General features: G+C 40.9%; 3 protein-coding genes and 1 long non-coding RNA gene across 10 annotated transcripts; 2 read left to right on the plus strand and 2 right to left on the minus strand.

Moving 5' to 3' along the window:
- Nucleotides 1-60: 60 nt before the first annotated feature.
- On the plus strand, nt 61-2,992 carry LOC148901352 (zinc finger and BTB domain-containing protein 5-like). 2 transcript variants are annotated; one of them, XM_089022628.1, is made up of 2 exons: nt 61-340; nt 888-2,992. In XM_089022628.1, the coding sequence occupies exon 2, from the start codon at nt 941-943 to the stop codon at nt 2,642-2,644; it is 1,704 nt and encodes a 567-aa protein (XP_088878754.1). In that variant the 5' UTR covers nt 61-340; nt 888-940; the 3' UTR covers nt 2,645-2,992. The 2 variants fall into 2 exon arrangements, with proteins under 2 accessions (XP_088878754.1, XP_088878748.1); XM_089022622.1 differs by having other exon boundaries at nt 61-2,992.
- Nucleotides 2,993-3,372: 380 nt separating this feature from the next.
- Nucleotides 3,373-12,372, minus strand: grhpra (glyoxylate reductase/hydroxypyruvate reductase a). Of its 4 annotated transcripts, none has more exons than XM_089022687.1 (10): nt 12,345-12,372; nt 10,837-10,923; nt 10,522-10,646; nt 9,707-9,779; nt 9,507-9,623; nt 5,914-6,002; nt 5,709-5,810; nt 5,418-5,553; nt 3,611-3,741; nt 3,373-3,520 (listed from the first exon to the last, which is right to left on the minus strand). In XM_089022687.1, the coding sequence occupies exons 2-10, from the start codon at nt 10,920-10,922 to the stop codon at nt 3,399-3,401; spliced, it is 981 nt and encodes a 326-aa protein (XP_088878813.1). In that variant the 5' UTR covers nt 10,923; nt 12,345-12,372; the 3' UTR covers nt 3,373-3,398. The 4 variants fall into 4 exon arrangements, with proteins under 4 accessions (XP_088878813.1, XP_088878787.1, XP_088878802.1 ...); XM_089022661.1 differs by lacking the exon at nt 12,345-12,372 and adding an exon at nt 11,267-11,394; XM_089022676.1 differs by lacking the exon at nt 12,345-12,372 and adding an exon at nt 11,166-11,226.
- On the plus strand, nt 11,234-25,430 carry LOC148901354 (protein phosphatase Slingshot homolog 3). 3 transcript variants are annotated; one of them, XM_089022600.1, is made up of 17 exons: nt 11,234-11,371; nt 12,412-12,580; nt 13,685-13,722; nt 13,814-13,988; nt 15,480-15,595; nt 15,680-15,748; nt 16,602-16,667; nt 18,179-18,361; nt 18,514-18,607; nt 18,691-18,819; nt 19,308-19,354; nt 19,438-19,584; nt 20,393-20,593; nt 22,202-22,406; nt 22,528-22,614; nt 22,693-22,785; nt 24,425-25,430. In XM_089022600.1, the coding sequence occupies exons 2-17, from the start codon at nt 12,533-12,535 to the stop codon at nt 24,560-24,562; spliced, it is 1,836 nt and encodes a 611-aa protein (XP_088878726.1). In that variant the 5' UTR covers nt 11,234-11,371; nt 12,412-12,532; the 3' UTR covers nt 24,563-25,430. The 3 variants fall into 3 exon arrangements, with proteins under 3 accessions (XP_088878726.1, XP_088878718.1, XP_088878736.1); XM_089022592.1 differs by having other exon boundaries at nt 11,256-11,395; XM_089022610.1 differs by lacking the exon at nt 11,234-11,371 and adding an exon at nt 11,465-11,547.
- Nucleotides 12,576-15,457, minus strand: LOC148901355 (uncharacterized). The gene is made up of 3 exons (XR_016118548.1): nt 14,534-15,457; nt 14,397-14,429; nt 12,576-12,709 (listed from the first exon to the last, which is right to left on the minus strand). It is a non-coding gene; the product is annotated as an uncharacterized LOC148901355 (long non-coding RNA).
- Nucleotides 25,431-25,885: the final 455 nt, after the last annotated feature.

Below are 25,885 nucleotides of genomic sequence, written 5' to 3' on the forward strand. Positions count from 1 at the left end.
GCAATAACACTCCGTGTGGAAACACATGTTCTCGTGTAATAAATCCGGGAATTCGTCTGTTGCGCTTTCACAACATAACCGGTTGGTGGTAATGTTGGATGGCCAGAGAATGCTTCTTTCGCACACTTTCAGAAGAATCGTCTATCCCCCTACGTCCCGGATCTCGTTCCGTTCGGCGAGAATAAAAAAAAAACAATTAATTTGGATCTATTTATTGAGAAGCGTATCGATTCATTCCTTCCGTGCGATCGGCTTTGAAGGCCCGCATCTCCCTCACAAAGAGCATCTCCTTGAGCCTACGGACAATGAACGTCCGCGTCTGACGTGCTGAGAGCCTGAGGTCAGAATGGAGTTACTCAAATACTCTGATGTCATTTAGCACACATTTTCGACATTTTAACGTGCGAGAACGCAAGTAGCACAATTCCCTTACACATTAGCATACAGCGTAGCTGTTAACCACGTTTATGCGAGGTGTGCGTTTGTGCCAACTGCAATAGGTGAACATATATGTAGCACACACACACACTAACATTTAATGTATGAAAGCACCCTTTAAAACGTATTCCCAAGCGCCTTTTCGCGCACACTCGTAATAGTCACCCAGTTAGCTCAGTGTAAAAAAACTGAGACCCAGAATGCCAAATTTGCTGGAAGTGACCCGGGGTGGTATATAAACCAATATGTCTGTTTTGCATTGTGTTTTAGACAACCACCCTCATTTCAAGGTTATATATCTCCAGACCCATATAATTTAGGAATTAACTATTTTTGTCCAATGAAAGCTTAATGCTTACATAACGTGAAATTCGACAGAAACAGAACACTGACGTATGAATACAAATCTGTGAGATAGAGGGGGAATGCCTGTAATATGGATTTTCCAGGTCACTTCCAGCACATTTTCCAGCAGTTGAACCTCCAGCGGCTCCATGCTCAAATGTGTGACTGTATAGTGGAGGTGGGAGGCCACAAATTCCATGCACACCGTGCCATCCTGGCAGCGTGCAGCTCCCACTTCAAGGCTCTCAACAGCTTCAGTAACAGTACAGACGATGAATATGGACAAAGTGTTGAAAAAGTCAGAGGTCCGGGTTTGATGGCACTCGACCCGGAGGTGGTGACCCCAGAAGCCTTCTCCACCCTGCTGGATATGATATACACATCCACTTTGTCACTCGGGGCCTCCAACGTGATGGATGTGCTCCTGGCCGCCTCGTACCTCCACCTCAACTCCGTGGTCAAGGCCTGTAAGCTCTACCTGGCCAGAAAGAACTTCCCGGCCACGGCGCCTCAAGGCTGGAGCTCAGAGCAGCGGTGGGAGCACCCGTCCTCTCAAACCCATCTCACATGTGTGGAGCTGCTTGATGTGGAGGGCATTGAGGTGAACCAGTCAGGGGAAGATGCCTCAGAGCACAAGAGGAAATCAAATGAGGACAGGCTGAATGACAGAAAGAGGACCCGCGCTGTGTCTGGAGAGGACGAAAGTTCTCCAACAGTGACCCGAAGCACAGCCAACAACGAGGAGCAAGGAGAGGAGCTCATCTCTCCGGATCACTTAAAGTCAACGGTAAACATCCAGGAGGAGCAATTGAATGAGGTGGAGGAAAAATATGTCTTATGCAGGACTGACTCGGAGGAGATCCAGTTGCCGAGTCAGTCAGACAGTAGCGCAGGTGGAGAGACTTTTGTCAAAGATGAATGCGGGCCCACGGTGGAGGCAGTTCATATTAAAAAAGAAAGCTTGAACTCCTCCTCTCCTGACCTTTCGCCATCGACGCCTCCACAGGACTCATCTGAAGTACGTGATGACAAAGTACAAAGCGCAGATGGAGTTGTGAGCTGTTTACAATCCAAATTTTGCTCAGCTCCTCCTGAGAATGAGTGCAGTGATCTCCATGTGAATGAAGTTGTTGACAGCATTTCTGAATCGCCCCTCTCCTGCTTATTAAATCCTGGTCAAGAAAGCGAAATAGGCGCTCTGGAAGATGAAGCAAGTCTCGCGATTCTGACTGCAGCTGCAACCGCAGCAGTTACAGCCAGCGACGGTGCTGCAGGTGGTGCGGACCAACAGGGTCTAAACTCAAATCCGTCCTCTCTCGTTTTCCCGGTAACTTCACTCCCTTTGCAACAGTTTCTCCCATCTGAGGCTCCCCCGTTTCGCGACACACTCATCCTGCAGCCTGTGCATAACTCCTTATCGGGATTCCTCAGCCTGGAGCATTCAAAGCCCCCCAAGGGACAAGCTGGATCAATTGGAACCACCTTCCGTCACATCGCCCCCAAAGCGGCGCCAGCATCCGAAGCGGATCACTCCGTGGCATCCGGATCAACCGGGCCCGATAAAGCGCCTCTAACAAAAGCTTCTGAGGACGTGGTGTCCAAGTGCAAGAAAGCAGCGGCTGAAGTGAACGTGCTCCTGGTGGAAGGAGACAAGAAGTATGCGTGCAAATTTTGCTTAAAGACATTCATGAATTTAGCGGACTGTAAAAAGCATATCCGGGTCCATACTGGTGAAAAGCCTTATCCTTGTTTCAAGTGTGGGAAACGTTTCAGTCAGTCATCACATCTGTACAAGCACATGAAAAATTGTACTTGCTTGAACTGGAAGGGAAATAGTTCATCACAAGACACTCTGAATTGACTGCAGATCAGTTTGCCCTTGGCAAATTCTTCAAGTTTTTCTCTCACCTTCACTGCATTGTAATTTATTCCTCTGAATTCACTGAGAATGAAGCATGAAGTAAATCCAATGGACACAAGATGCAAACATTCCGTATTTTCCGGCGTATAAGGCGCACCTTCAATGAATGAAAACAGTTTTCCAAATAAAATATATAAATAGAGTTAGTAAAAAGTTTTCCAAATATAAGGCACACCACATTATAAGGCGCTACAGGAGAGGCTGGGGTTACACACTACTTCTACAGGGGGGAAATGGAGTCGGTGGCTACTGACAGTACAGTAGTTGGGAGACCTGTTGTGGCTCAATATTACTTCGCATATAAGGCACGCCTGCGTATAAGGCGCATGATCATCTTTTGAAGAAAATGAAGGCTTTTTGATGCGCCTTATACACCGGAAAGTACGGTAAATGGAATTATTTATTTTCAAGAAAATTGACTATTGTAAACTCCCAATTGATTTTGATATTCACATTTAATGTAGACACCGTTGCATCATGGGAAAGACAATTTAGAAAAAGCCAGACCATGCTAATCAACAATTCTTCATAGGATATGTTGAAATGTCAGCGTAGTTATCACAAAAATGTAATTTTCAAAGTAGTGCAATTCAATTTCAAATCACTCCGGTCTCACAATTGATGGTACAAACTGCCTTCACGGTGACATCGTAACTGCAGCGGCGTGGTGATGATGGCCGGTTCTTTACTTGTTCTAGAAAATGAGTTCACAGGGCATTTGTGTGCACTGTAAACCTCCCAGCAGGTTTTGGGCTGCCAAGGAAGCCATAGCACCTCTTGTGGAGTAGGTGGCGCTGCCAATGTGTGGCAAAATCACTGTGCAAAGCGAGGCATGGGGTAAAAAGACAATTTGATCTAAATGGGAGGCAGATATAAATTGATCTCATTTTAACAATTCTTACTCACCACAGTTTTTGAGTGTGAGAAGCGGGTGGCTTGTTGGTAGTGGCTCTGGTGTTGTTACATCCAGGCCAGCCGCTGCAATTTGTCCAGTGGTCAAAGCCTCATACAGATCCTCCTGGTTCACTACAGCCCCCCTTGAGTGTGAAATTTCAACAATTGTTTTAAATGTCAATGACAGCATAAAGTACAGCGCAAACGACACATCTGCTGAAATGTATTCAAGACACACATTTACAGATGGATTTTATTGAATCGTTTCAAATATTTATGAATTATTCAATAAAAGTTGAATATTCTTTGACAACCTGGTGGTATGTATACTTTGACTTGTTATTGCTACTTCAAGAAAGACACATCCCTGAAAACTTTATACATTTTAGAGAATGTCCGAGATTACACTTGCCCAAAAATGTTGTTTAGGGAAAATTACTAAAACATTCACCAATCTCCAAAGTGATTGCAGATTTTGAATTCTTGTTGAATTTGTATATTGATTTTAAAGGAAACAAACCAAAAAAATACAGCAATATCTACATGTTCAATTTACTCTTTTGATATTTTAGCAATAATCATGAAGTGAATGCACATAATTTGCTTTCACGGGATACATAAAATGTTGTGGTGGCCCACATAAAGCCCCCACTCTTTGAACTTAACACTTTTGTACTAGAAAGTCACTCAAAATTTGACATACAGCATATGTCTGATAGTCCTGTACCACAAAGTCTTCTTCATGGAGACAGGTTAGAAGACGCAAACATATTTTTCCCTTGTCCTAATTTGTATTTATTTACTCATTTATTTGCATGTGGATCACACACAAAGTTTTCAAATCATCAAACCAAGTTTAATATCATGCTGAGACAACCCAAGGAACTAAGAAACACAATTTTCAAATGACAATGTAATGTATTCAGGCACAAACAAACAAAAATCCAAACCTACCGGTCACTAATTGAAATAGTAATTGGACCCTGAACCTAAACATGGGTTGTGCCACCATCAGAAGAAATAACTGAAATCAAGCGTTTGAGATAATTTTTGATGAGTTTTTCACATCAGCCTAACTCAACTGTGTTTTGGTTATTTTCAATTGTAATGAGCCAGTTCCAATTGTCATCACAAAAATTCTGGCTTATACTCTTAATGTTATGTTAACATACGTGCTGAAGTTGGTCCTACTTTTAAAAGTAACCTTGCAAAAAAAGTCACAAAAAGCCAAAAGCAAAAGTCAATTCTTTCAGAGAAAATCATTTCAAATGTACTTACCCAATTTATGCCGAGCGTGTTAATCAAAATCAGAAAACCTTTATTTGTCCCACAATGGGGAAAATTGTACAGCTAAATTCATTTTCAAATGCATTAATGTTGTTTCTTGTCACATTGATTAATTGATTATTGTTAATTATATATTATTATATTATTGTTACTTATATACTCAGTTTAAACTTAGTTGATGCTCTGTTTTGATTTTTGAAAAATGAATGAATCTGAGTTCAAATGAACATGCTCGGTGTAAATGGGTTAACTTGCTCATGTGAGGCACACAACATGATCTACAAAATGGGTCACAAAGATGGCACTAACTGAGAAATTCCATTAGATTTGAGGGGTATTTTTACAACCAGGATGATGTTTTTTCTAAATCAACTTCCAATTTATACAACCTCCGATGTTGTTATTCTTGACTTCATATGGTTTCAGTCATAACGACCCTCCAAGGGAAACTGTAACTAAAATGTGGCCCACCACAAAAATGGGTTCAGTAGATGCTCAAAAAATGGTCCATACTTTGTTGGACAATAAATACCTGCTCGAGTTGATGAAGATAGCAGTGTTTTTCATCTTGCTGAAGAAGGCCTTATCACACATTCCTTGGGTCTCTGGCGTCAGTGAGCACGAAACGGCAACGAAGTCACTCTCAGTCAAAAGTGTGTCCAGAGGAACTGTGACAAACAAAAAGAGGAAAGCAGCGACTTAGTTTATGCGTTACACGGACACATCTTTGTGTGTGTAAATCGAGTGTACAAACAACCAGTATGCAACCCATCGCTGCGCCCTAAACCTTTTTCGTGAGATTAGGCTTCACTTGTTTGCTAACCAAATTCTCCATTGAGCTCAGCAGCCTCAGCTTTGGCTGTTCTCCCAGAGTAGAGAAGCCGTTTCACTCCAAATGCCATGATGCGCCGGGCAATCGCCATCCCTGAGCACAAAAGATCATAAAACCTTCAGGTCATTGACCAAATTGAATGATAGTTGACGTTCAAACCTGCAACTTAGATGTCATGGAGGAAAGGAAGCCTCACCGATGCGTCCCAGTCCAATGACTCCCACCGTGCTACCTGAAAGACCGTATCCACACATCCAGAGTGGTTTCCCGGTCCTCCAGCCGCCACTGTGAGACATCGTTAGGTGAGTCAAGGACGGTAAGAAAAGTCATTAGTTTTCAGGGATGCATCTGGGAAATTAAAAAAGGGGGGCAATTGGCCCCCTAGTGTCTGAAAAGGGGGCGAAATTCTAAAATGGATTAGATTGCCAAAGTCTACAAAATGGATTGAAATAAACCAAAATACATTCATTAGACAATATTTCTAAATTGCAAAAAAATAATCACATCATGTAACTAAAAACTATATTTTTCTACATAAACAATTTTAATTCATGTCAAATAATTTATTCATAAATTAAATAAACAAACGTTTTCTATTTTTAGTGACTACAAAATCAATCCCATGCTATTTTGATATTGTACGGTACTACAAAGAAGACAAAGAGAACACACTGAGCAAAGTATTTCTTATTAGTGTCTATTGAAAGGACAACCGACGGCTCCCGACAAGTTGTGTCCATAATTTGTAAAATCACTTCAAATGACTTCTACTGAGCATATTTTACAAACATTCCACCGGATAAAGGTGTATTTTCCGTTTTAAGACTCGCGCTGAATATTCAGGAAGTCTTGTTTTTGAGTTGGTGGCGATTCCTGACGTGACGTCACGTCAGGAACGCCCCTGACCGAGAAAGCGACACACAATGTATTTTGGGTACTTTGTTTGGTCTGAAAACTTCGTGTTGATCCGTGTCGATGGCGAAATTAGAAGGAAAACATAAATAACGCGATGGTGAATAGTTGTGTGTTGCACGAAGACTACTATTTGATACGAGTTGACACAAATTCCCAACAGACAATTCAGCCAATTTCTAACGTAGCCTGGGTGCCATCTTGTGCATTTTTTGGGCGCTACATTGGAGTCCAGACGCCTCAAAATGAGACGGAAGGACTTCTTTAATCGATTGCAAACATTTATGCTTTCCTCTTCAGAACTATTTGAATCATATTCATAACTGGATGAGCAACAAGAAAGCATCTTCTCTGAATCTGAAGATTCTCGAGCAAGGCAAGACGTCCTGGCGTGATGTCACGAACAAGGGGGCGGGACCTTCTGAAACTGAAACTTTCTGAGGTCATTTTGAAGTAGTTTTGGGACACTAAGTTATTTTATTGGTGTTTTGCATTTGACTAGAAATATCAGCCTGCGTGTTTTGGGGAATTTTAGATGCGATAAAACGTTTTTCTGATGGCAGTTAGGAAACAAAAAAATGGTGTCGGTTGTCCTTTAAACAAATTTCTTTGCTGTGAAGATGTCCAATGTGCTGCAACAGCTCTGTAATAAATAATTCTCATTATCCACGAAATGTGAATCTTTAACAGCAGTTTGCTGAAACAAATACTCAATGCCCTCCGTTGTTTTCCTAAAAACAAAAATATGTTTGTTTGCTGCTTTTTTTAATGTATTTTACAATTTTACTCCTGCTCTCTCTCCATATTGCAACCATTTATGTCGATGTCATTCGATATAAATACTGCAATGCATCATGGGTAAATGAATACAGTATTCGATTACAATTCGATTATTGTACTGTATCTCTTTCTGCGGATCACAACGAAAGTTAAAACCTCTGTAGGAAAACGAACAGTTTTCAATTGCAGTTTAAAGGACGACCGACGTCACTTTTTTGTTTTTTAACTGACATCAGAAAAACGTTTTAGAGCATCTAAAATACCCAAAACACGCAGTATGATATTTTTTTTCAAATGCAAATGCAATGCTTGCATTGCTGGTGAATCAAAACGATGGCTTCAGATTTGGAGAATATGCTTTCTTGTTACACATCCAGTTATGAATATGATTCAAATAGTTCTGAAGAGGAAAGCATACACGTTTACAATCGATTAAAGGATTTATTCTGTGCCATTATGAGGCAAAATAGAGGGAAAATTTCTCACCGAAAAAGAGGCACAAAATGGCGACCTCCTGTGGCCACCTCCGTTTCCACAGGCTGATAAATTCCTTATATGGAGCTTGGACGCCCTCTTCTGGCGGCATTTGGGTGCAACACAAGGTCCCCAGACCAAACAAGTACAGCAAAATATATTGACGTGATAGAAGGACCGCTACAATGTGTCTTTTTTCAAGGGCGTTCCTTTCGTGACGTCACGTACGGACTCGTCACCAACTCAAAAACAAGACTTCCTGAATATTTAGCGCGAGTCTTAAAACGTAAAATATAGCTATATGCTATATATCTTATTAAAATACGCTCAGTAGAAGTCATTTGAAGCCATTTTACAAATTATAGACACAACTTGTCCGGAGACGTCGGTTGTCCTTTAACTAAATATGTTTCTTGAGCTATTCTAGCAGAAGTACGTCATGTGTGGCGGAGATCATGTAGCAGTATGCGCCAATCGTAATTGGCGTGCGTCGGTGCTGGCGCAGTGGAGCTCCAAAGTTGCGCCAGTGGCTGTCAAAATGCGTAAATGGCGCATTGTTTTTCATTGTTTAGTTATCAAAACGGGTACAGTACTGTGTGACTGAGGAAAATTCTTTTTACTTTTTACCTCTCAAACGTGTGTTCAAGCAGTTAAATAAATCTAGCTAGCTAGCTATTGGTTATATATTAGCTAGCTAGCTCACTTTCTATTTATTTGAGTTATTATGGGTTGAGTGAACACTGGCGCGTGTGGCCAACGCTGCTCATCCACAGAAAAAATGAAAAATGAAATGAAATGTATAATAATAATAATAATAATAATAATAATATAATAATAATAATCTTCCTCTTTTCCTTTCGGCTTTTCCCTTCAAGGGGTCGCCACAGCAAATCCACAGCAAATCAGTGTCCTCCATCTTTAGAGGTTTGATCCGCCAAGCTTTTACGTCGGATGCCCTTCCTGACACAACCCTCTGTATTTATCCGGGCTTGGGACCAGCATAATAATAATAATAATAATAATAATAATAATAATAATAATAATAATAATAATAATAATAATAATAATAATAATAATAATAATAATAATAATAATAATAATGGGCAGCCCGGTAGTCGAGTGGTTAGCACACCGGCTTCACAGTGCAGAGGTCGCCGGTTCGTGTCCCGGTCCGGCCTCCCTGTGTGGAGTTTGCATGTTCTCCCCGGACCTGTGTGGGTTTTCTCCGGGTACTCCGGTTTCCTCCCACACTCCAAAAACATGCATGGCAGGCAGATTGACCACTCCAAATTGTCCCTAGGTGTGAGTGTGAGAGTGACTGTTGTATGTCTTTGTGTGCCCTGCGATTGGCTGGCAACCAATTCAGGGTGTCCCCCGCCTCGTGCCCGAAGACAGCTGAGATAGGCTCCAGCAACCCCCGCGACCCTAATGAGGAATAAGCGGTACGGAAAATGAGATGAGATAATAATAATTACTACTACTATTATTATTATAAATCTTGCTGCTTTAACCATCTTTTTTCCCAATGTAAGTATATGTACTGTAATTGTACTATAATTTGCGTGAATACTTTTAACACATCTGCAAAACTGTCAAGTGAGTGTGTAACATTATTGGACAAACTTTTTGACTGCTTCCACTGCCTCAGGTAATCTGCGAGCCGTGGCCAGGAGAAGGGCAACCGTCAGTTCAGCTGTCGTGTCAGTTAGGACGTCGGGAGTGTACCCGACACGTATGCCGCTGTTAAAAACACACAAAATACAATCTTAAAAGATTCCTCTCAAATGAAGACAGACTATTTTTTTATTGAAGTCATTTCTGACCGTTTCTTGATTTCATCAAGATCCAGGTGGTCGTATCCCACAGAAAAGGTGCTTATTACTTTCAAGTTGGGTCCTGTGATTCAGAACATAATGAGTAGCTTGGTATTTTAAACATAAAAAGTGCCACAAAAGTCAGAATATTGCCTTTTATTTAATGTTTTGTGCCAAAAGTCCATTAGTACTTAACAGCCAAATCTTTGCAGTTTTTACAAGCATACTGTGTAATTCACTTGCACATTGCTTCCCAATTGACACCTTAAAAGTGAAGCTCTTAATGCTAATGGTCTAAAATTTGTCCGAATGATACCTGCCCTGAAATAGAAAGAAGGAAGAGGATAGGTACGCATGAGATAACCTGTATCTTTTGAGACATCGAACCTGGAACATTTCTGACATATACTGTGCCTTATTTATTCATCATTAGACGATTTACTCAATGATTAAATTGGGAAAGTAAGAATGTATTATTCATCTTATCATTATTTTATTTTTTTCAGTTACAACTGTATGGTTCAGGTTATCTTTGAAGAAATTTGGCCTCTGATCTGTGACAACTTCATCAGTTCATGCAACAAGTTTTGGGTAGGACTACACTAGCCTGTGTTGGTGTGTAAAACGTTTGGAGGCATGCCCTCAAATTCCAAGATACTAGAACACCCAAGTTGCAGTCGATTCAATGTCCTGGAAGTGGCAGGATGGCATTTCCCTTGATATGTTGTTGCTTTTTTTCCAGAATGTTCCAGGATGGACATTTGGCAGAGCAAAACACCGATCCAACGCAGTGAGTGGGGTAACTTCGTTCAAAATAAAAATACCTGCAGCATCGAGAATCTCAGCATTGATTCTTTCATTCAGCAGACACAACAGACCGTGGGACCCCTGCACAGCTTTGAGTACTTCAGCTCGTGACATGTCTGAGTCCCAGTGACACAAATCACACCTGTTTCCATGCAAACCCAAGATGAAAACACAAGTTTATTCAAATAAACGGCAATTTTGGCGAGTCACGCAGATTCTTTTGTGCATGAAGTGTAACTAATTGCCAAATGTGGGTGAGTTGTTTGAAACTGACAGGGTAGTTAAATGCAATAATTGTATGCGAATAAGTAAAGCATTAAAATGATGCTTACACTCCAGACGTTGACAGAATCTCCATCCCCTCAGTGGGGAGTTCGCTGGCCACCATCACCTTCATAAATTTCGTCACTGCCGTCATCCTACTCAAACAGAAATGTGAATTAAATCACTTATCAACTACACTTTCGGCAGATTAATTATTAAAATGAACGACGGGTTTTCTTGATAGGCACCAAAACTGCATACACGTCCGGAAGTAACCACCCCTTTTGGGTGCGATTTGACTCGACGAGTTAGATAAAATTCCGATTCAAAATATACAGGGCTGTGTTTATGTATATCATTTGTCATAATACTCGTATTTAATCATTTGGTAACTTACTAGCTGATGACGGTAGCATGAAATACTGAGCCGAAATTTATGTAACAGTGTAGTATTCACGTGGTTGTTTACGAATGTAATGTGCGCACAGTTGTACGCACATTTCGTTGCACGGGACTGGAGTCGAGAATTCAACCACTATAAGCGTCCTACCCCCGCTTCTCATCGAGGCTGGCATTTTTTTGGAGGACATCGGACGAAAATAGGTGCGGAGACTGCGGCTTGTAGACGTAAGATGTGTGCCCTTTCCCTTACGTTTTTCTTCGTTGTATTTTTTTTCTGTGCATTTGTCATATCAGCGACTGCTAGCTTCAACAGGCTAACAAACAAGCTTTGCCATGTTTGGAAATCGCCTGTCAGTCGGGAACAAACTGACCTAAAGGTGATTTTTCGTGCTAATGATGTCTGGCTGTGGTTGTAGTTGTTCTGATTCAAGAAAGTTCTTTTTAAGCACACATTAAGGCTATGTGTGCAGCGTTTATTACTTTGTATCATTTATAAAATATCGAAAACTACTTGTAAGATGAACTCCGCACATATTCATTTTTGATCATTTGATGTGAAGCTTCCGGTGAGAATGTCAAAGGTATTAAAAAGGCATATGTTTTCCTTATATGGTTTTAATGCTGTTTTTGGTTCTAACATTGCACGGCAACGATTCATTGTCAACAAATAAATTGTCAAGTAGAAGAATTTTTCGATCACATTCTTTGCATCCCAGTCTGAGTCCAAGTAACTTGATTTGCCGATTCCGAGCTCCCGAGGCAATCCCTCTGCATTGGAATGCAGAAGGAAAAAAAGACTGCATCCAAATTGTCTGTATTACCATATGTTTTATTTATTTTAATGGCTGTAAACCATTAGTGGACTTGGAGCCTTGTGTAAAATGGCATCTTCTCCAATATATTAATTTCCTCTACATTTGCCATCCATTTATCCTGGCTTGGTGGGTCTACCTTATATAGATTCTATTTTGAAGTTTTCATTAATATCTTTAGAAAGTGGGTATCTTTATTATATAGTAGTCTTTCCTTAAGATTAATATCAAGCATTTATGTCAGTAGCACTTGTCTATTGTAATCTCGACAATTTCTCAATCGTACATCCAGTGCAATAAAATATAATATCATCAATGCATATTTATTTGGTTGCCCAAAACATGATAAAAGAGAAACTTATCATTATTTAGGATCTCCTGATTTAGTCTTCTTCGAATGGATGTAGTCACACGTTTGTCTTTCCACAGGAAAGATTGTACGGGTGTCGGTGCCTGCACACTTTGGGCTCAAGAAACTTGCCAAACTTGTCTGAGCTTGCCAGCAACAGTCCCAGCAACTCGTTGAGTGGAGTGACACCTGCGCCGTACAATGGCTCTGTTGACTTTGCACAGGCTCCCTTCCATCAGCACTGCTCCCGTGAGTCATGCCTATGCTTTGCAGTAGTCAGTTAATCGAATCATTTTGTGTCATGCCTTCACATACGAAGCTCCACTTGACCAGAAAAGGAAGTGGCATTTGGATCAACGTCAGTCTCCCCCAGGACAACTGAACACAGTATCAATGCAACAACAATGTTTCACATCGGATCACATTGGTTTCAAATGCAAACATTCCACAGACATTTTGTGAAATTCATCAAAGCTGAATCATATTCATGAGAGGGGAGATAGTGCAATTGTTTCACTTCCTGTCTGTCTAAACGCTCTCTGTGTCATCAGCATTTGCCTCATGACCGTGTATTCTTTCTGCGTTCATCCTTCAAATAGAAAATAGCATTCTTCTTCATAGCCAGAGGTGATTTGTGTCATCAAGTAATCTGAAGTCCAGGTGTCATTTCTGCATAGTTTATCATAGATTCTAATCACAGTGCTATCTTAACATGTGTTTGTTTTTTCTTTTTCATCTTTTCTTCCAACTATCCATCGTTCCTTTGCTATAGCTCCTGCCCAGTCGTCTGCTAAAACTTTTTTTTGCTTCTTGATTGTCTGGACTTGTCAGTTGCGTAACAGGTAATGTCGCTATATCATATTTCCTTTTTTCCTGTATACCATTTAATAAGTTTAGTTATAAATGGCTCTCTTTTGATTTGTGCTTCTATTTTCTGCTTTTCTATTCAACTAGCAGACTTATTATCCATGCCAAACACCCTATTTCCCTCACCCTGCTTATTTGTCACCATCTATGTCTGTCTCCTAACTTCAGACTTCCACTGCACTTTATCAGTATCGTCCCACATTTCACCCTCAAATGACAGAACAGTCCGCTCCTGCCCTGCCCCCAAGCTATTCGTTTACCAAATTTGGACACATTCTTCAAGTCTGTTAAAATTTCATTTTAATGGTCTTTGTATCGGAAAAGGCCATTTGAAAATGACAATGTGTCCTTTTTTTCTCCCCAATTGAGAGCAGAGTATTTCCGAATGAAGCTCTTGCAACACTTATGTCAAAATATAACACTGGGTTTTTAACATTCTGCCCCTTCTTTAAGTGTTCTTCTAGTAATCTATTTGATATTTTTAAGGATGTAACCTCCCAAAGAAGAGGGCGATTTCAGAAAAGGTATGTTGATACCTCATCAGATTGATTCCATTACAGAAACATCAGTCTTTGTGAGCCTCCAGAAGACAAAATAAGTCTTATTGTTCATCAGGGAGAGCTTTGCACTTGTGAAGGGAGCGGTGCTCTTGCTGGAAGAGGCCCAGAGAGAGGAGCCTCACGAGGAGACTTTGCTTCCCCAGAAACAAGAAGACTGCACTTTAGACAAGCGTCACAGACACATTCACGCCATGGTTGAGCTGCTTCGACCAGAGGATAGTATCAAGCTGGTGAGGGCTCGTATTTACACACGTATTGATCGATTGATCAAATTCCCCCCATCTCCGAATGCTATCTCATTAAAAATGTATTGTATGCATTGCTTTGCAATGAAACTCTTTGTTAGCTTGAAGTTGCTTCTGCAAACGGGCAGTCACATGAGCTGTAAACCCATCATGGATGAAAACCAACAGGGAACTTTTGTTTTCGTTCCAGAACTCCACCTGAATCCGTCCCAGCATCTGAATAATTAGGTGTTTGTTACTTTGTTGCAAAACTGTGCTGCATCGTGCCAATAATAGTTTTGGATTGTATTGAATTGGCCTTTATTAGTCTCGCAGTGGAGAAATTTACATTTCACAGCAGCAAAGTTATGAAAGTAAGAGGAAAGGAAGAAGTAGAAAAACAATATACAGTACCTGCTGTAAAGGCAGCCGCTCTCGCTGCGCCATCTTGAAGAAAAAACAAACAAACAAAGATAACCTAATTACAAATAATATGACACAACACAAAAGACTCAGACAGTCATTCAATCAATCTTGAGCACTTTCTGCACCTCCTTTGTTGCGTGAAGCAGGTCTAGATGAAACAGGAGAGGATCAAAGTGTCCTCTTCACCAGTGGATCAGGGAAGTCATGTTGGAATGTGTAGGTCTGCTATAAGCTAAATGTAGAAAGCAAACACGAAGCTGTAGCATCCATTGACGAAAACAGACTGTCTCACACCTCCTGCTCCACCTAAATCCGCTTCAATTCCAAGCCGCGACAGTTCCACAGACTCCTCGGCGCTCTGCACTCATGCTCCCCAAGCCATGCATCCATCCAGCCACAGACGGCCCAACAGCACCCACTTTTCCGCTGAACAAAGCGGGGCTGTGAAAATACTGCCTATTATAGGCGCAAAAAAGCACTTTCGCCCCAGAGCCGTCCAGCGATGACAATCAAATGGCACCGACATTCCTGCCAAATCAATAACAGTGCTGGCGTATTCATACTGCCGAAAAGGCGTAACCGCTCATCAGATGAATGTCGTGGCCAAAAATGCTGAAAAACAATCCATATCCATTCCCCACAACGCACAACAACTCTAAAGTGACAAAAGAAAGCACAAAAACAACAAAAGAAGCAAGGCTCATGATAGCACTTGCTGCCGGCTGCCTAGTCGGGCGCCATCTTGGACTTCTGTATTTTGTTGATGCTAATGTGGCAATTCTGGTTGGTATACTTGATATTCCAGTTTGGGTCAGTCAAAATACCATTGTTTTTCGCCATTGAGGTGCAGTGCTCGATGCCTTTCTCCCATTGGATCTGATTAAATCTGAAATAGAGGTCATGCTTGTTGTTACTATGAAACAGAAATACAAAGAGGATCAAAAGCACACGAATGACCTTTGAAATAGAACATTGTGTCTGAGCGACATTGCACGGCCGTCCACCAATGTAAGGATTTTGAATTTGATGCAACAAACTGCGGCACATGATCTTCATCCTTGCTCTGTGCAGGCCGTGCAGCTGGAGTCCGTCAGTTCGGTTCGAATCAGGTATCTCATCATTATCTCTACTCGAGCTAACAAAGACGAGACCATCCTGCTTGGCATGGATTTCCCCAAACACGACAGGTGCGTGCAGCCAATAGTGAGAGAAAGTTGTCCGACATTCGCAAATGGCTTCATCGGCTCATTTTTGGACATCTGCTTTTACAGTGATGCGTGCACCATTGGCTTGGTTCTGCCCGTTTGGAGCGACACGCAAGTGTATTTGGATGGAGACGGGTGTGTGCGGGCATCTTGGGTTAATTAACTCATTCACTGCCATTACTGAATTTATTTGGGAATTGAAAAGCATGACGTGAACCGTCATTCCCGAATGTTTTCAGGTTTTTCTTGCTGGGACTGCCGATAAAGTGCTGGTCAGCCCTCTGGCAATGGTTTTCCCTCCCACAAGAGGGCAGCATTTCCCTTCTTTCCATGTTCGGGCTTTGTTCCACCTTAAGCTGTTGATAAAGCACTATATAAACAAATATGTATATATTGCATTGTATTTTGGACAGCCACCCTCATTTCAAGCTCATATAACTCAAGACCCATCTACTTTAGAAAATAACTATTTTCTGATGAAAGAAGAGAGTCCAAGGTTTCTGACGCAGCATGGAATGTTTATGTCATCCTAAAACTCAATATTTTGTGGGTCCTGGAATTTGAGTGGCTATGACAAAAACCCTGGCACTGGAATGAACACATTTTTGTACCTTTCTGGCAGTGAGTGTGTTAAAAATTTTAGAAAGATGGAAGGTTTTTAAAATGTGATTATTTTTATGATCTGCAAATTATCTAACATACACATTGCTGAGATTAAAAGAGAAACTGAGACAATACTGTCAACCAGTGAAATAAAACTCTTGAGGAAGTATCAGTAAAATGGATAAGGGATCAAGTGAAAACGGCAGAACCGACCACGGAGTTTCTGACCAAAGAAAATATGAACAAGGCCTGTTGGTATTTATGGAGCTGAATCATTCCCCATGAATTGTGACCGCTCCTATCGCGTATTCAAACTCTTACATAAACTCTTAGATACACTCTTACATATGCCCTGATCATCTTTCTTTCTCCTCCCACTTCACAGCGGTTTCAGTGTCACCTCAGCAGAAGAAACAAGACTTTTTAAACCGGTTTCCATGCAGACCATGTGGTGAGTCAGAAGGTCAACACAAAACACACACATTAATAATTCATATCAATCTGAAGGCTGGATTTTACACTGCATGTCCATCCGTTCTATTCCTACCAATTATGCCGTTCAGTCACAGGTAAAGGAGGGACCTATTTCTGCTGACTTTAGACCAGTTGCCAGTCGATCTCAAGGGGCGTACAATACATCCTTTCATACTCACATTTCCACTTCAGTGAACATTCCTGTTTTTGGCACAAACATAATTTAGTGTTTACAATGTGTACTTCATCTATTTCTGTGTTCCCTTCACTGACAATATCGGACATCACTGTGCTTATGTATGTTAAACACCAGAAGTTTCCAGCGCAGCCAAATTACTGTAGAACAACTACACATCATTGATAGTAACAGAAGTATAAACATCCAATCGCTACGTTACAGTTTGATTTTTGTTTTTTAGCTTTGCGTATCGCCATGTTTGGCCTGCAGTCAGAACTACCTCTTCCTCCATAGATATGTCATAATCAGAATCATCTTTATTGGGCAACTATGTAGGACACACAAGGAATTGGTCTCCGGTAGAACACACTGTACTAGTGTCATCATACAAAAGACATGACAAATAAGTATGGAGGACAGTAATAAAGGATAATCTAATCTAATTGAATTTAGATATACAGTATGTGCAGCCTAATACAATGAATGTAACTGTGGTGTAGTCTCATGTGTGCCTCATTTGTATAACATGACAGTAACAAGTTTTTAAATGGCTTTTTTGGTCCTTGAAACTACTATTTTCAAAGCAATGTGTGCGGCAGGGTTATTTACCTGCTTGGTGGTATCTTTTCGACTCACAATCACTGCCTGAACAGTAAGAAGATTGACTTTTATCTTGATTTACCTTTGGAATGAAGAAAAACAAAGAGTTAACTTGACTGTTCCAGTACTTTGTTCAATGCACAATTCAGATGTGATGAAATCTGAAATCTCATGAAATCATCTAAACTGGACCCCGAGAGCCTACCAGTCATGAAAGCTGTCAGACATGTTCGGTCGGACACTGTGAACAAAGGCTCGAGCACAGGAAGATTGTCTTTTACTGCCGGCAGGGCACGTAGCCTTTCATGACAGACGGCCAACTTCTGCAGCCCTGTGCCAAGCTATTTATTGAGAGCATATGCAAATTTAAGTGATACATTAGGAAAACATAGTCTTCTTGATTTGAATACCACACCCCTGGACGTCCTAAGCACCAACAATTATAAAACAACAGAACATAGAGATTTTAATTGGTTGTCCTCTTCCTGTGAAGGAGTTTACCAAGTCATACATGTAAATTAGTCCAAGACCAGATCTCCTACATGAAGATGACAGTTTCACAGGCTGTGTTTGTTCACCTCAGATTGACCCCAGATTTTCTGTGCTTCCATTGTGGGTCTTCTAAGCATGAAACTTTTAAATATGAAAACTTCTTTTCTGTCTATTCTGTATCAAAAGCTGCCCTCTTTCTTTCTTTTTTCTTCATCAAGGTCGGTACTGCAGTCCTTGCACGGCTGTTGCGAGCGGGCCGTCAAAGGTGCCGTGATCCCGGGCTGCGGCCTGGAGTGGGCCCAGCACTACCACCAGCATGTCGAGTCGGACCGCTTATGCCTCAACGAGTGGGAGGTTATGGATGATTTGGAGTCGGTCAGGAAGGACAGCGACGGTCAGAAGTAACGATGGCGGAATTACTCCTGGAATGAGGAAGAAATTCAGTCTGACATTCTGTTGAGAATTGAAATGCATCCACCCCAAATACACGGTTGCTCAATCTGGATCTGATGAAATACCTTCAACTAAGGGATGCTTTCTGTCTCATGTCCAGTAGTGCAGACCGAACCTCTAAAGAAAGACTGATCAAGGAGCACCTGAGAGACATCATGAGGACAGAAGACCTGGATAACCTCACATCCAAAATGGTAGGAGTTAACCGGGATTAGACGGAGAAAAGGACGGAACTATACAGAAAGTGGTCTCACTAGGCTTTCGCCCTTCGCTGTAGGTCCACACGGCCCTGAAGACTCGAATCGGCTTTGACATGAGGCCGTTCAAGGAGTACATTGACAATGAGATTCTGGTGACCATGGCGCAGATGGACAAACCGTCAAAGATTTTTGACTACCTTTACCTGGTGAGGTGGTGCTTTTATTTTGAAACTACTAACATGCATCCTTTTTCTTTTGCTGAGTCAAAGTCACCAAGGTCCGCTTCCTTTAAAATTCTTTATCTTCTGTGAAAAACAGCGAACTTTACTAACAGGTTGACTTGGTTGTTTTCTTTACCACTCCATCAACCACAATGCAACATTTCAATTTCTTTATATGAGGAGAATATGAAAATACAAAATGCAATTACAGTTGAGGTCCATTTTTTTAGTTGTATTTTTTTAAACAGACCTAGTTTTAACCCTAAGTAATTTGAGAATTTTTTTTTATATATCTATCCTTCTTTTTCTGGGAATTTGGTGTGAGATGAGAGTTTTAGAAGGTAAAATAGGGTTTCTTGGGGTGAGTAAAAGTTGGGAAGCACTGCTGTTTAGAGTAAATCTGAATTTGGAAGGATTAAATGCATACGAATCATCGCAATCAAACTGACATTTTTTTGTTCCTTCACTTTCAGGGCTCCGAATGGAACGCGGCCAACTTTGAAGAGCTTCAGAAAAACAAGTCAGTTCTTTTTCTTTGAATCTCTGCATTCTGCCGTCTCTTCTTTTTGCGTTCTCGCCATCGAGCGTGCAGTCTTTTCGCAGCGTGGGCTACATTCTGAATGTGACGAGGGAGATCGATAACTTCTTCCCAGAGTCCTTCAACTACATGAATATCCGAGTTTATGACGTGGAGGCTACTGATCTACTCCCCTACTGGACCGACACGTACAACTTTATCAACGCTGCAAGGTAGTCCGCAGCACTGTAACACAAACTCTATTTCGTGAAGCGACATTGCTGTTTCTGTGTGTTTGTCCTGCAAATGACTTTTGAGCACTAAACAAAAAAGTCAACATTTTGATGAAAAAAGGAAACATTCCCCAATTCCCCTTAGACCTTTCAAATAGTGTTCTAGTCTGCTGACCGTTTTATTCTGTAATTATATTGTTATATATATATATATATATATATATATATATATATATATATATATATATATATATATATATATATATATATATATATATATATATGTATTTGTTTGTTTTTTTATATATATATATATATATATATATATATATATATATATATATATATATATATATATATATATATATATATATATATATATATATATAAATAGTTATTTATATGTATTTGTTTGTTTTTATTATTTTTATGTAGTTTTTAATTTATTTTCATTTATTTATTGTTGTTTATATGTATTTGTTTATTGATTTTTATGATTGTTGCTGTGCTGATGACCATTTTGTGTTTGGGAGCCTTTTACTGAGCGAGTTGCTTGTTCTGTAGCCACAAAGGGACATAAGTCTTCTTGTGCCGGTCCCAAGCCCAGATAAGTACAGAGGGTTGTGTCAGGAAGGGCATCCGACGTAAAATCTGGGCCAAAACAAACATGCGTATCATACCTCTGAAGATGGAGGTTACTGATTCGCTGTGGCGACCCCTTGACGGGAAAAGCCGAAAGGAAAAGAAGAAGATGCCGCCTCATCAAGTTTTCAAGTCTCCAACTTTTTCGTTGTCCCCTGCGTCACAGGAAGAGCGGACAGGCAGTGTTGGTGCACTGCAAGATGGGCGTGTCTCGTTCCTCGTCCACTGTGATTGCCTACGCCATGAAGCAGCAGCGCTGGTCGCTGGATGTGGCCTTGGCTTTCGTGAGGGATCGCCGCTCCATCATCAAACCCAACGACGGCTTCATGAAGCAGCTGCAGACCTACAATGGCATCCTCAACGCCAGGTCAGAAAATGCTTAATTCAAAAAACAGATTCCAAAAGCAACCAATGACATACAGTATACTGTGTAGTGTGTGGGTGCTTTTTGCACAACTTGCTGTTCCCTTAAAAGGGGCTAAGCTGCATTTTTTTTTTGGGGGGGGGGGGGGTCATTTTGTTTCCCAGATTTCCAAGGATCTTTGACAGACAATAGACAGAATAAAAGTTATCATATTTAAAAGTTTCATGCTTAGAAGGCCCACAATGGAAGCACAGAAAATGGGGTCAATCTGAGGTGAACAGACACAGCCTGTTAAACTGTCATCTTCATGTAGATCTGGCCTTGGACTAATTGACGACTTGATGAACTCCTTCACAGGAAGAGATCATTAGCCAGGTTACAAATCTATCAGTTCATGGAAAGGACAACCAATTAAAATGTCTACGTACTGTTGTTTTATAGTTGTTGGTGCTTGGGACGTCCAGGTGCGTGGTATTCAAATCAAGAAGACAAAGTCCACTAATGTATCACTTAAATTTGCATATACTATCAATAGATGGCTTGGCAAAGGGCTGCAGAAGTCGGGCATCGGTCATGAATGGCTGTGTCACCTGCCGGCAGTAAAAGACAATCTTCCTGTGCTCGAGCCTTTGTTCACAGTGTCCGACCGTACATCTCTGACAATCTGCCACAGTCTCTATATCTCCGTTGTAATCTGATGATGACATTCTGTGACACTCAAAGCTCACTGGACTCTCCCCTCTGAGAACATACTGCTTGTAGTGCAATGCAATGTTGAGTTGAGGGTGCTGTTGCATAATTGTGGAGGGGACATCTTGGTCTCGTGGCGTCCAAATGTGAACAATGCGACCAAAAGGACTGTTTTGACACAGATGGAGGAAAGTTAAGAGCTGGGGTGTTGAAGTCATTTTTTGCCACAGGCCACATTGTAGTTCCTGTTTCCTCTCTGGGGCCGTTATGAATTTGGAGAAGCCATTAGAAGATTTCATCCACTCCTCATATTACATATAGAGCGCACAACAAATTGATAAATGACTAGTTTTCAAATTTGAAGTAAAAAATAATGACTGTTATTGTGGTTGACAAGGGATAATTTTAAATTTTGGTTGGGACTTTCGCTAGCATCATGAAATTTCACAAGTTAGATTTGCTTTTGCGGGCTGAACAAAATGGTGTGTCGGGCTGGATTTGGCACCCGGGCCTTGACTTTGACACCTGTGGTTAAGAGTCACAGAAAACGGATCAATTTCTCATTTTGTCATCATTTACTCGGATGAATGTGTATGCATTTGCGTACAAAACAGATTTGCAAATTGTCAACAGACTCTTTGTCCAACCTGGTCCAACTTTACGTCCGTGTAAGCTCTCGGTCATACAGGAGTGGTCCATCGATGAAGTTTCTTCAGCCGTCATCTGTACTTCTTTGAAGGTGTCGGACGTTTCGCTTCTTATCCAAGGTCAGTTCGCTGACGAAGCCTCTTGGATAAGAAGCGAAAAATCCGACACCTTCAAAGAAGTACAGATGACGGCTGAAGAAACCTTCTCATCTAGTCCAACTTTGCAAAATAAGAACTTCAAAAGATGTTTAAATGTTGTTCCTCTTGCCTCCAGCCAGCAGCGTCACAGTTCACTCTGGAGGCGGAAATCAAAAGACCAAAGACAGAAGTCTGAGCACAGAGACAAGGAAGAGGAATCCGCTGATGAGGAAGAAGAGGAAGATGAGGAAGATGAGGATGACGAGCAGGAGGACGAAGGCCTTGACGAGGATGACGACATTACTGAGAGCAGTGACGAAAAAGAGGAGTCTGTGGAAGAGGTAATGGGTCACATCTATGCCGTCTATCAGTTCAATTGGAGACATTGAGTTAATATACGATAGGTATTCTACTCTATGGGATATGAGTCGGTCCATTGTGTCTCATGTTACTTGCATCCAGGTCCCTTTCCCTGAATCGTCCCAGGTGTTTACGCAGCCAGAACCCATCCAGGAAGCTGGGCAGATCGCACCACCTGTCATCATCGCTGTAAACTCACACACATGCAACATGCTGCTGCAGCTTACGTTTTTATGAATTCATCACTCGATGTATTTTTCCCTCAAGGCTCCCGGCGTCAGTCGCAGCGGTAGGATGAACCTCTTTTCCCTCATGCAGTCCATTAGTGAACTCGATGATGTGGACAAAGGATGCAATCAGGTGAATGGCTTTGTCCATCGAGCTTGCATGTTCACGCAAACTCGGGCTGGGCTGCAAATGCGGCACAGGAAGTTTTGTTGTAGTTATTGCTCACAGCGAGAAACCAAGAACATTCTGAACATAAAGCAAAAGGGTATTTTTTTCATCATCGAGTGACTCTATAGGTTTCTCCTTAACCCGCTATTTCCCCCCGCAACCAAAATTTGCAGAAATTGATGGTGTTTTTTTTCCCAAGGGTATTTGTTGCTGACTAGGATTAGACCAGTCCCAAAGCTTAAAGGACACCCAATGTCACTTTTTTGTTTCCTAACTGACATCAGAAAAACGTTTTATAGCATCTAATATAACCAAAACACACAGTATGATATTTTTATTCAAATGCAAAATACTAATAAAAATGACTTAAAGTGTCCAAAATCTGCAAAAAAAATTTAGCTGTGAATTGGGCTTTTTCAGAAAGTCCCGCCCCCAGTTCGTGACGTCACGCCAAGACGTCTTGCATTGCTTGTGAATCAAAACAATGGCTTCAGATTTGGAGAATATGCTTTCTTTTTACACATCCAGTTATGAATATGATTCAAATAGTTCTGAAGAGGAAAGCATACACGTTTGCAATCGATTAAAGGATTTATTCCGTGCCATTATGAGGCAAAATTGCGGGAAAATTTCTCACCGAAAAAGAGGCACAAAATGGCGACCTCCTCTGGCCACCTCCGTTTCCACAGGCTGCTAAATTCCTTATATGGAGCTTGGACGCCCTCTTCTGGCGGCTTTTGGGTGCAACACGAGGTCCCCAGACCAAACAAGTACAGCAAAATACATTGACGTGATGGAAGGACCGCTACAATGCATCTTTTTTTCGGTCAGGGGCGTTCCTTTCGTGACGTCACGTACGGACTCGTCACCAACTCAAAAACAAGACTTCCCGAATATTCAACGTGAGTCTTAAAACGTAAAATATAGCTATATGCGGTGAATTCTTATTAAAATACGCTCAGTAGAAGTCATTTGAAGCCATTTTACAAATTATGGACACAACTTGTCCGGAGACGTCGGTTGTCCTTTAAATGTTACCACACAGAAAATGCGATTTTAAATAGGTGGGTTTTGAGATGAGATTTGAAGGTGGGAATAGAATCAACGTTACGAATGTTGGGAGGAAGCGAGTTCCAGAGTTTGGAACATTTCACAGCACCTCCTGACCTGCGACGTACACATAAATGTAAACATAGATCCTCAAATGCTATCTATTTGATATCTAGCTGCCTAGCTGGCTATCTAGCTTGCTATTGATTAGCTAGCTGGCTGTGTTTTATATATTATTGTATGTATGCTTGTCTGTGACTGTAAAGTGTCCTTGATAGCTTTGAAAGGTGCTTGAAATAAAATGTATTATTATTATTATTATTATTATTATTATTATTATTATTATTATTTATTTATTACCTAGCTGGCTAGCTTTCTATCTATTTGAGTTATTCTGGGTTGAGTGAACGCTGGCACATGTGGCAGCCGCTGCTCACCCACAGAAAATAACTTATCCTGTGACTGTAAAGTGACCGTGAGAGTTTCGAAAGTCGCTTATACATGAAATGTATTATTATTATTGTCAAACAATTTCTATCCTTCGTTGTTTAAGATGCCTGCCAGTCCACGACGATCGCCGCGTCAACGGAGGCGGAGCCACGGCCGAAAGGGTTTGATTCACCAGAGTGCCTCTGTGGATTTTTCAGACGAACCATGCAGTCTCCCGGATGCCGCCAATGACAAACCTTAAACCAGTCAGAAGAATTTTTTTTTTGTTCATTCCAAAGGAACGGGGCTTTTTAGTACATATCCACGATGCACCATCGAAACCGATGTTTCACCGCTGATGCAAAGTTGTACTGCTGCAGTGTTTGAGCGACTGTCTCAGGTTCGCCTGTTTAGTTCAGCGTCCTGTGTTTCAACATTTCAACACTCCAGATGTCAACTATGCAACGTTTTGTTTTAACATACTGCCAATTGAAGGTTTTGTCTTATCAGAAGAGTCATTTACCAATTCTCACTGAAGGTTTGATAGTTTCTAAGCTGGGACCAAGTTGTGGACAGTCTTGTGCTGCGCACCTCATTATCAGTAAATCTGCATTCCAATGTGCCAACGAATACTGTATGTCAAATTGGTTGTTTGTATCTATTTTTTTCATGTACTCTATTGCAGCTGTATGATGTGCCTTCTAGCAGTGAATGATAATATTGTGTTTATAGACCCCTGTATGTTTCTCGTTGTCACATGCTTGGATTGTACCATGTATGTTTTTGCATGTTGTCGCATGCATAATTAACTGCTGATATTTTGCACCAACAGTAAGAAATCATTCAGGTGTAAAGTCTGGTGTATTTATATTTTGATTTAATAATCCATAATCCTGTTTGCGGGTACTTTGTATGCTGTTTGGATTGCTTTCCGTTACTAATAGCTCATCCTTTGACTTTGCACGCATGTTATTCAACACGTCAGACAGCCTGAGCCAAGCTGCGTTATGTTGGATGCTGTTTTATAAGCACCGTTCACTTCTTCTGCTGCGTTTCACTCCACTGGATGAAGCTCACATGTGTTTAGAATTATAAGCACACCAAGATAAAAAATAAAAAAAACAATAATTGTTTGTTTCCATTCATTCTTTAGGGCAGTTTATTTTCTCCATGGTACTAGAGCTTTCTTCCACATCATGTCAGGTTATCTCAAGTTTAAAGAACGTGGTCTAACAATTTATCTGTAGTGTCCTTGACAGTTTTGAAAGGCGCTTATAAATATTATGTATTATATTATTATCTGTTCAACATCAGTAATTAATTATAAAAGCAGAGTAATTATGTGATACTGTATTAATAAGCTCCATGCTCACATCATTTTAAGTTACAAGACAAGTAGTGGAATGGAAAGACCTGTGCGGTCATGTCACTAGTTTGCTGTGTAAGCAGTGAAGCTTGATAATCCATTTTATTTATAAGCGCATTTCAAAACTTTCAAGGACACTTTAATGACGTGTTTTGCAGAAAGTCTTAGCTTGACTACTTTCCAAAAATCAACAGGAATTGGAATACAGTATTTGCAGTG

The sequence above is a fragment of the Hippocampus bargibanti genome, linkage group LG02 (assembly GCF_051943395.1).
Source record: "Hippocampus bargibanti isolate YZ-2025 linkage group LG02, ASM5194339v1, whole genome shotgun sequence".
In the NCBI taxonomy this organism is placed as follows: Eukaryota; Metazoa; Chordata; class Actinopteri; order Syngnathiformes; family Syngnathidae; genus Hippocampus; species Hippocampus bargibanti.

Coding starts and splice junctions, on each gene's coding strand:
- LOC148901352 (XM_089022622.1), top strand. CDS start 875: ATGGATTTTCCAGGTCACTTCCAGCACATTTTCCAGCAGTTGAACCTC.
- grhpra (XM_089022661.1), bottom strand. CDS start 11,358: ATGTCCTCCAAAAAAATGCCAGCCTCGATGAGAAGCGGGGGTAGGACG. Junction 10,924..11,266: donor CCAGTCCCGTGCAACGAAAT/GTGCGTACAACT, acceptor CTGTTTGAGTAG/GATGACGGCAGTGACGAAAT. Junction 10,647..10,836: donor ATTCTGTCAACGTCTGGAGT/GTAAGCATCATT, acceptor GCATGGAAACAG/GTGTGATTTGTGTCACTGGG.
- LOC148901354 (XM_089022600.1), top strand. CDS start 12,533: ATGGCTCTGTTGACTTTGCACAGGCTCCCTTCCATCAGCACTGCTCCC. Junction 22,407..22,527: donor AAGAGGAGTCTGTGGAAGAG/GTAATGGGTCAC, acceptor ACTTGCATCCAG/GTCCCTTTCCCTGAATCGTC. Junction 22,615..22,692: donor CACCACCTGTCATCATCGCT/GTAAACTCACAC, acceptor TTTTCCCTCAAG/GCTCCCGGCGTCAGTCGCAG.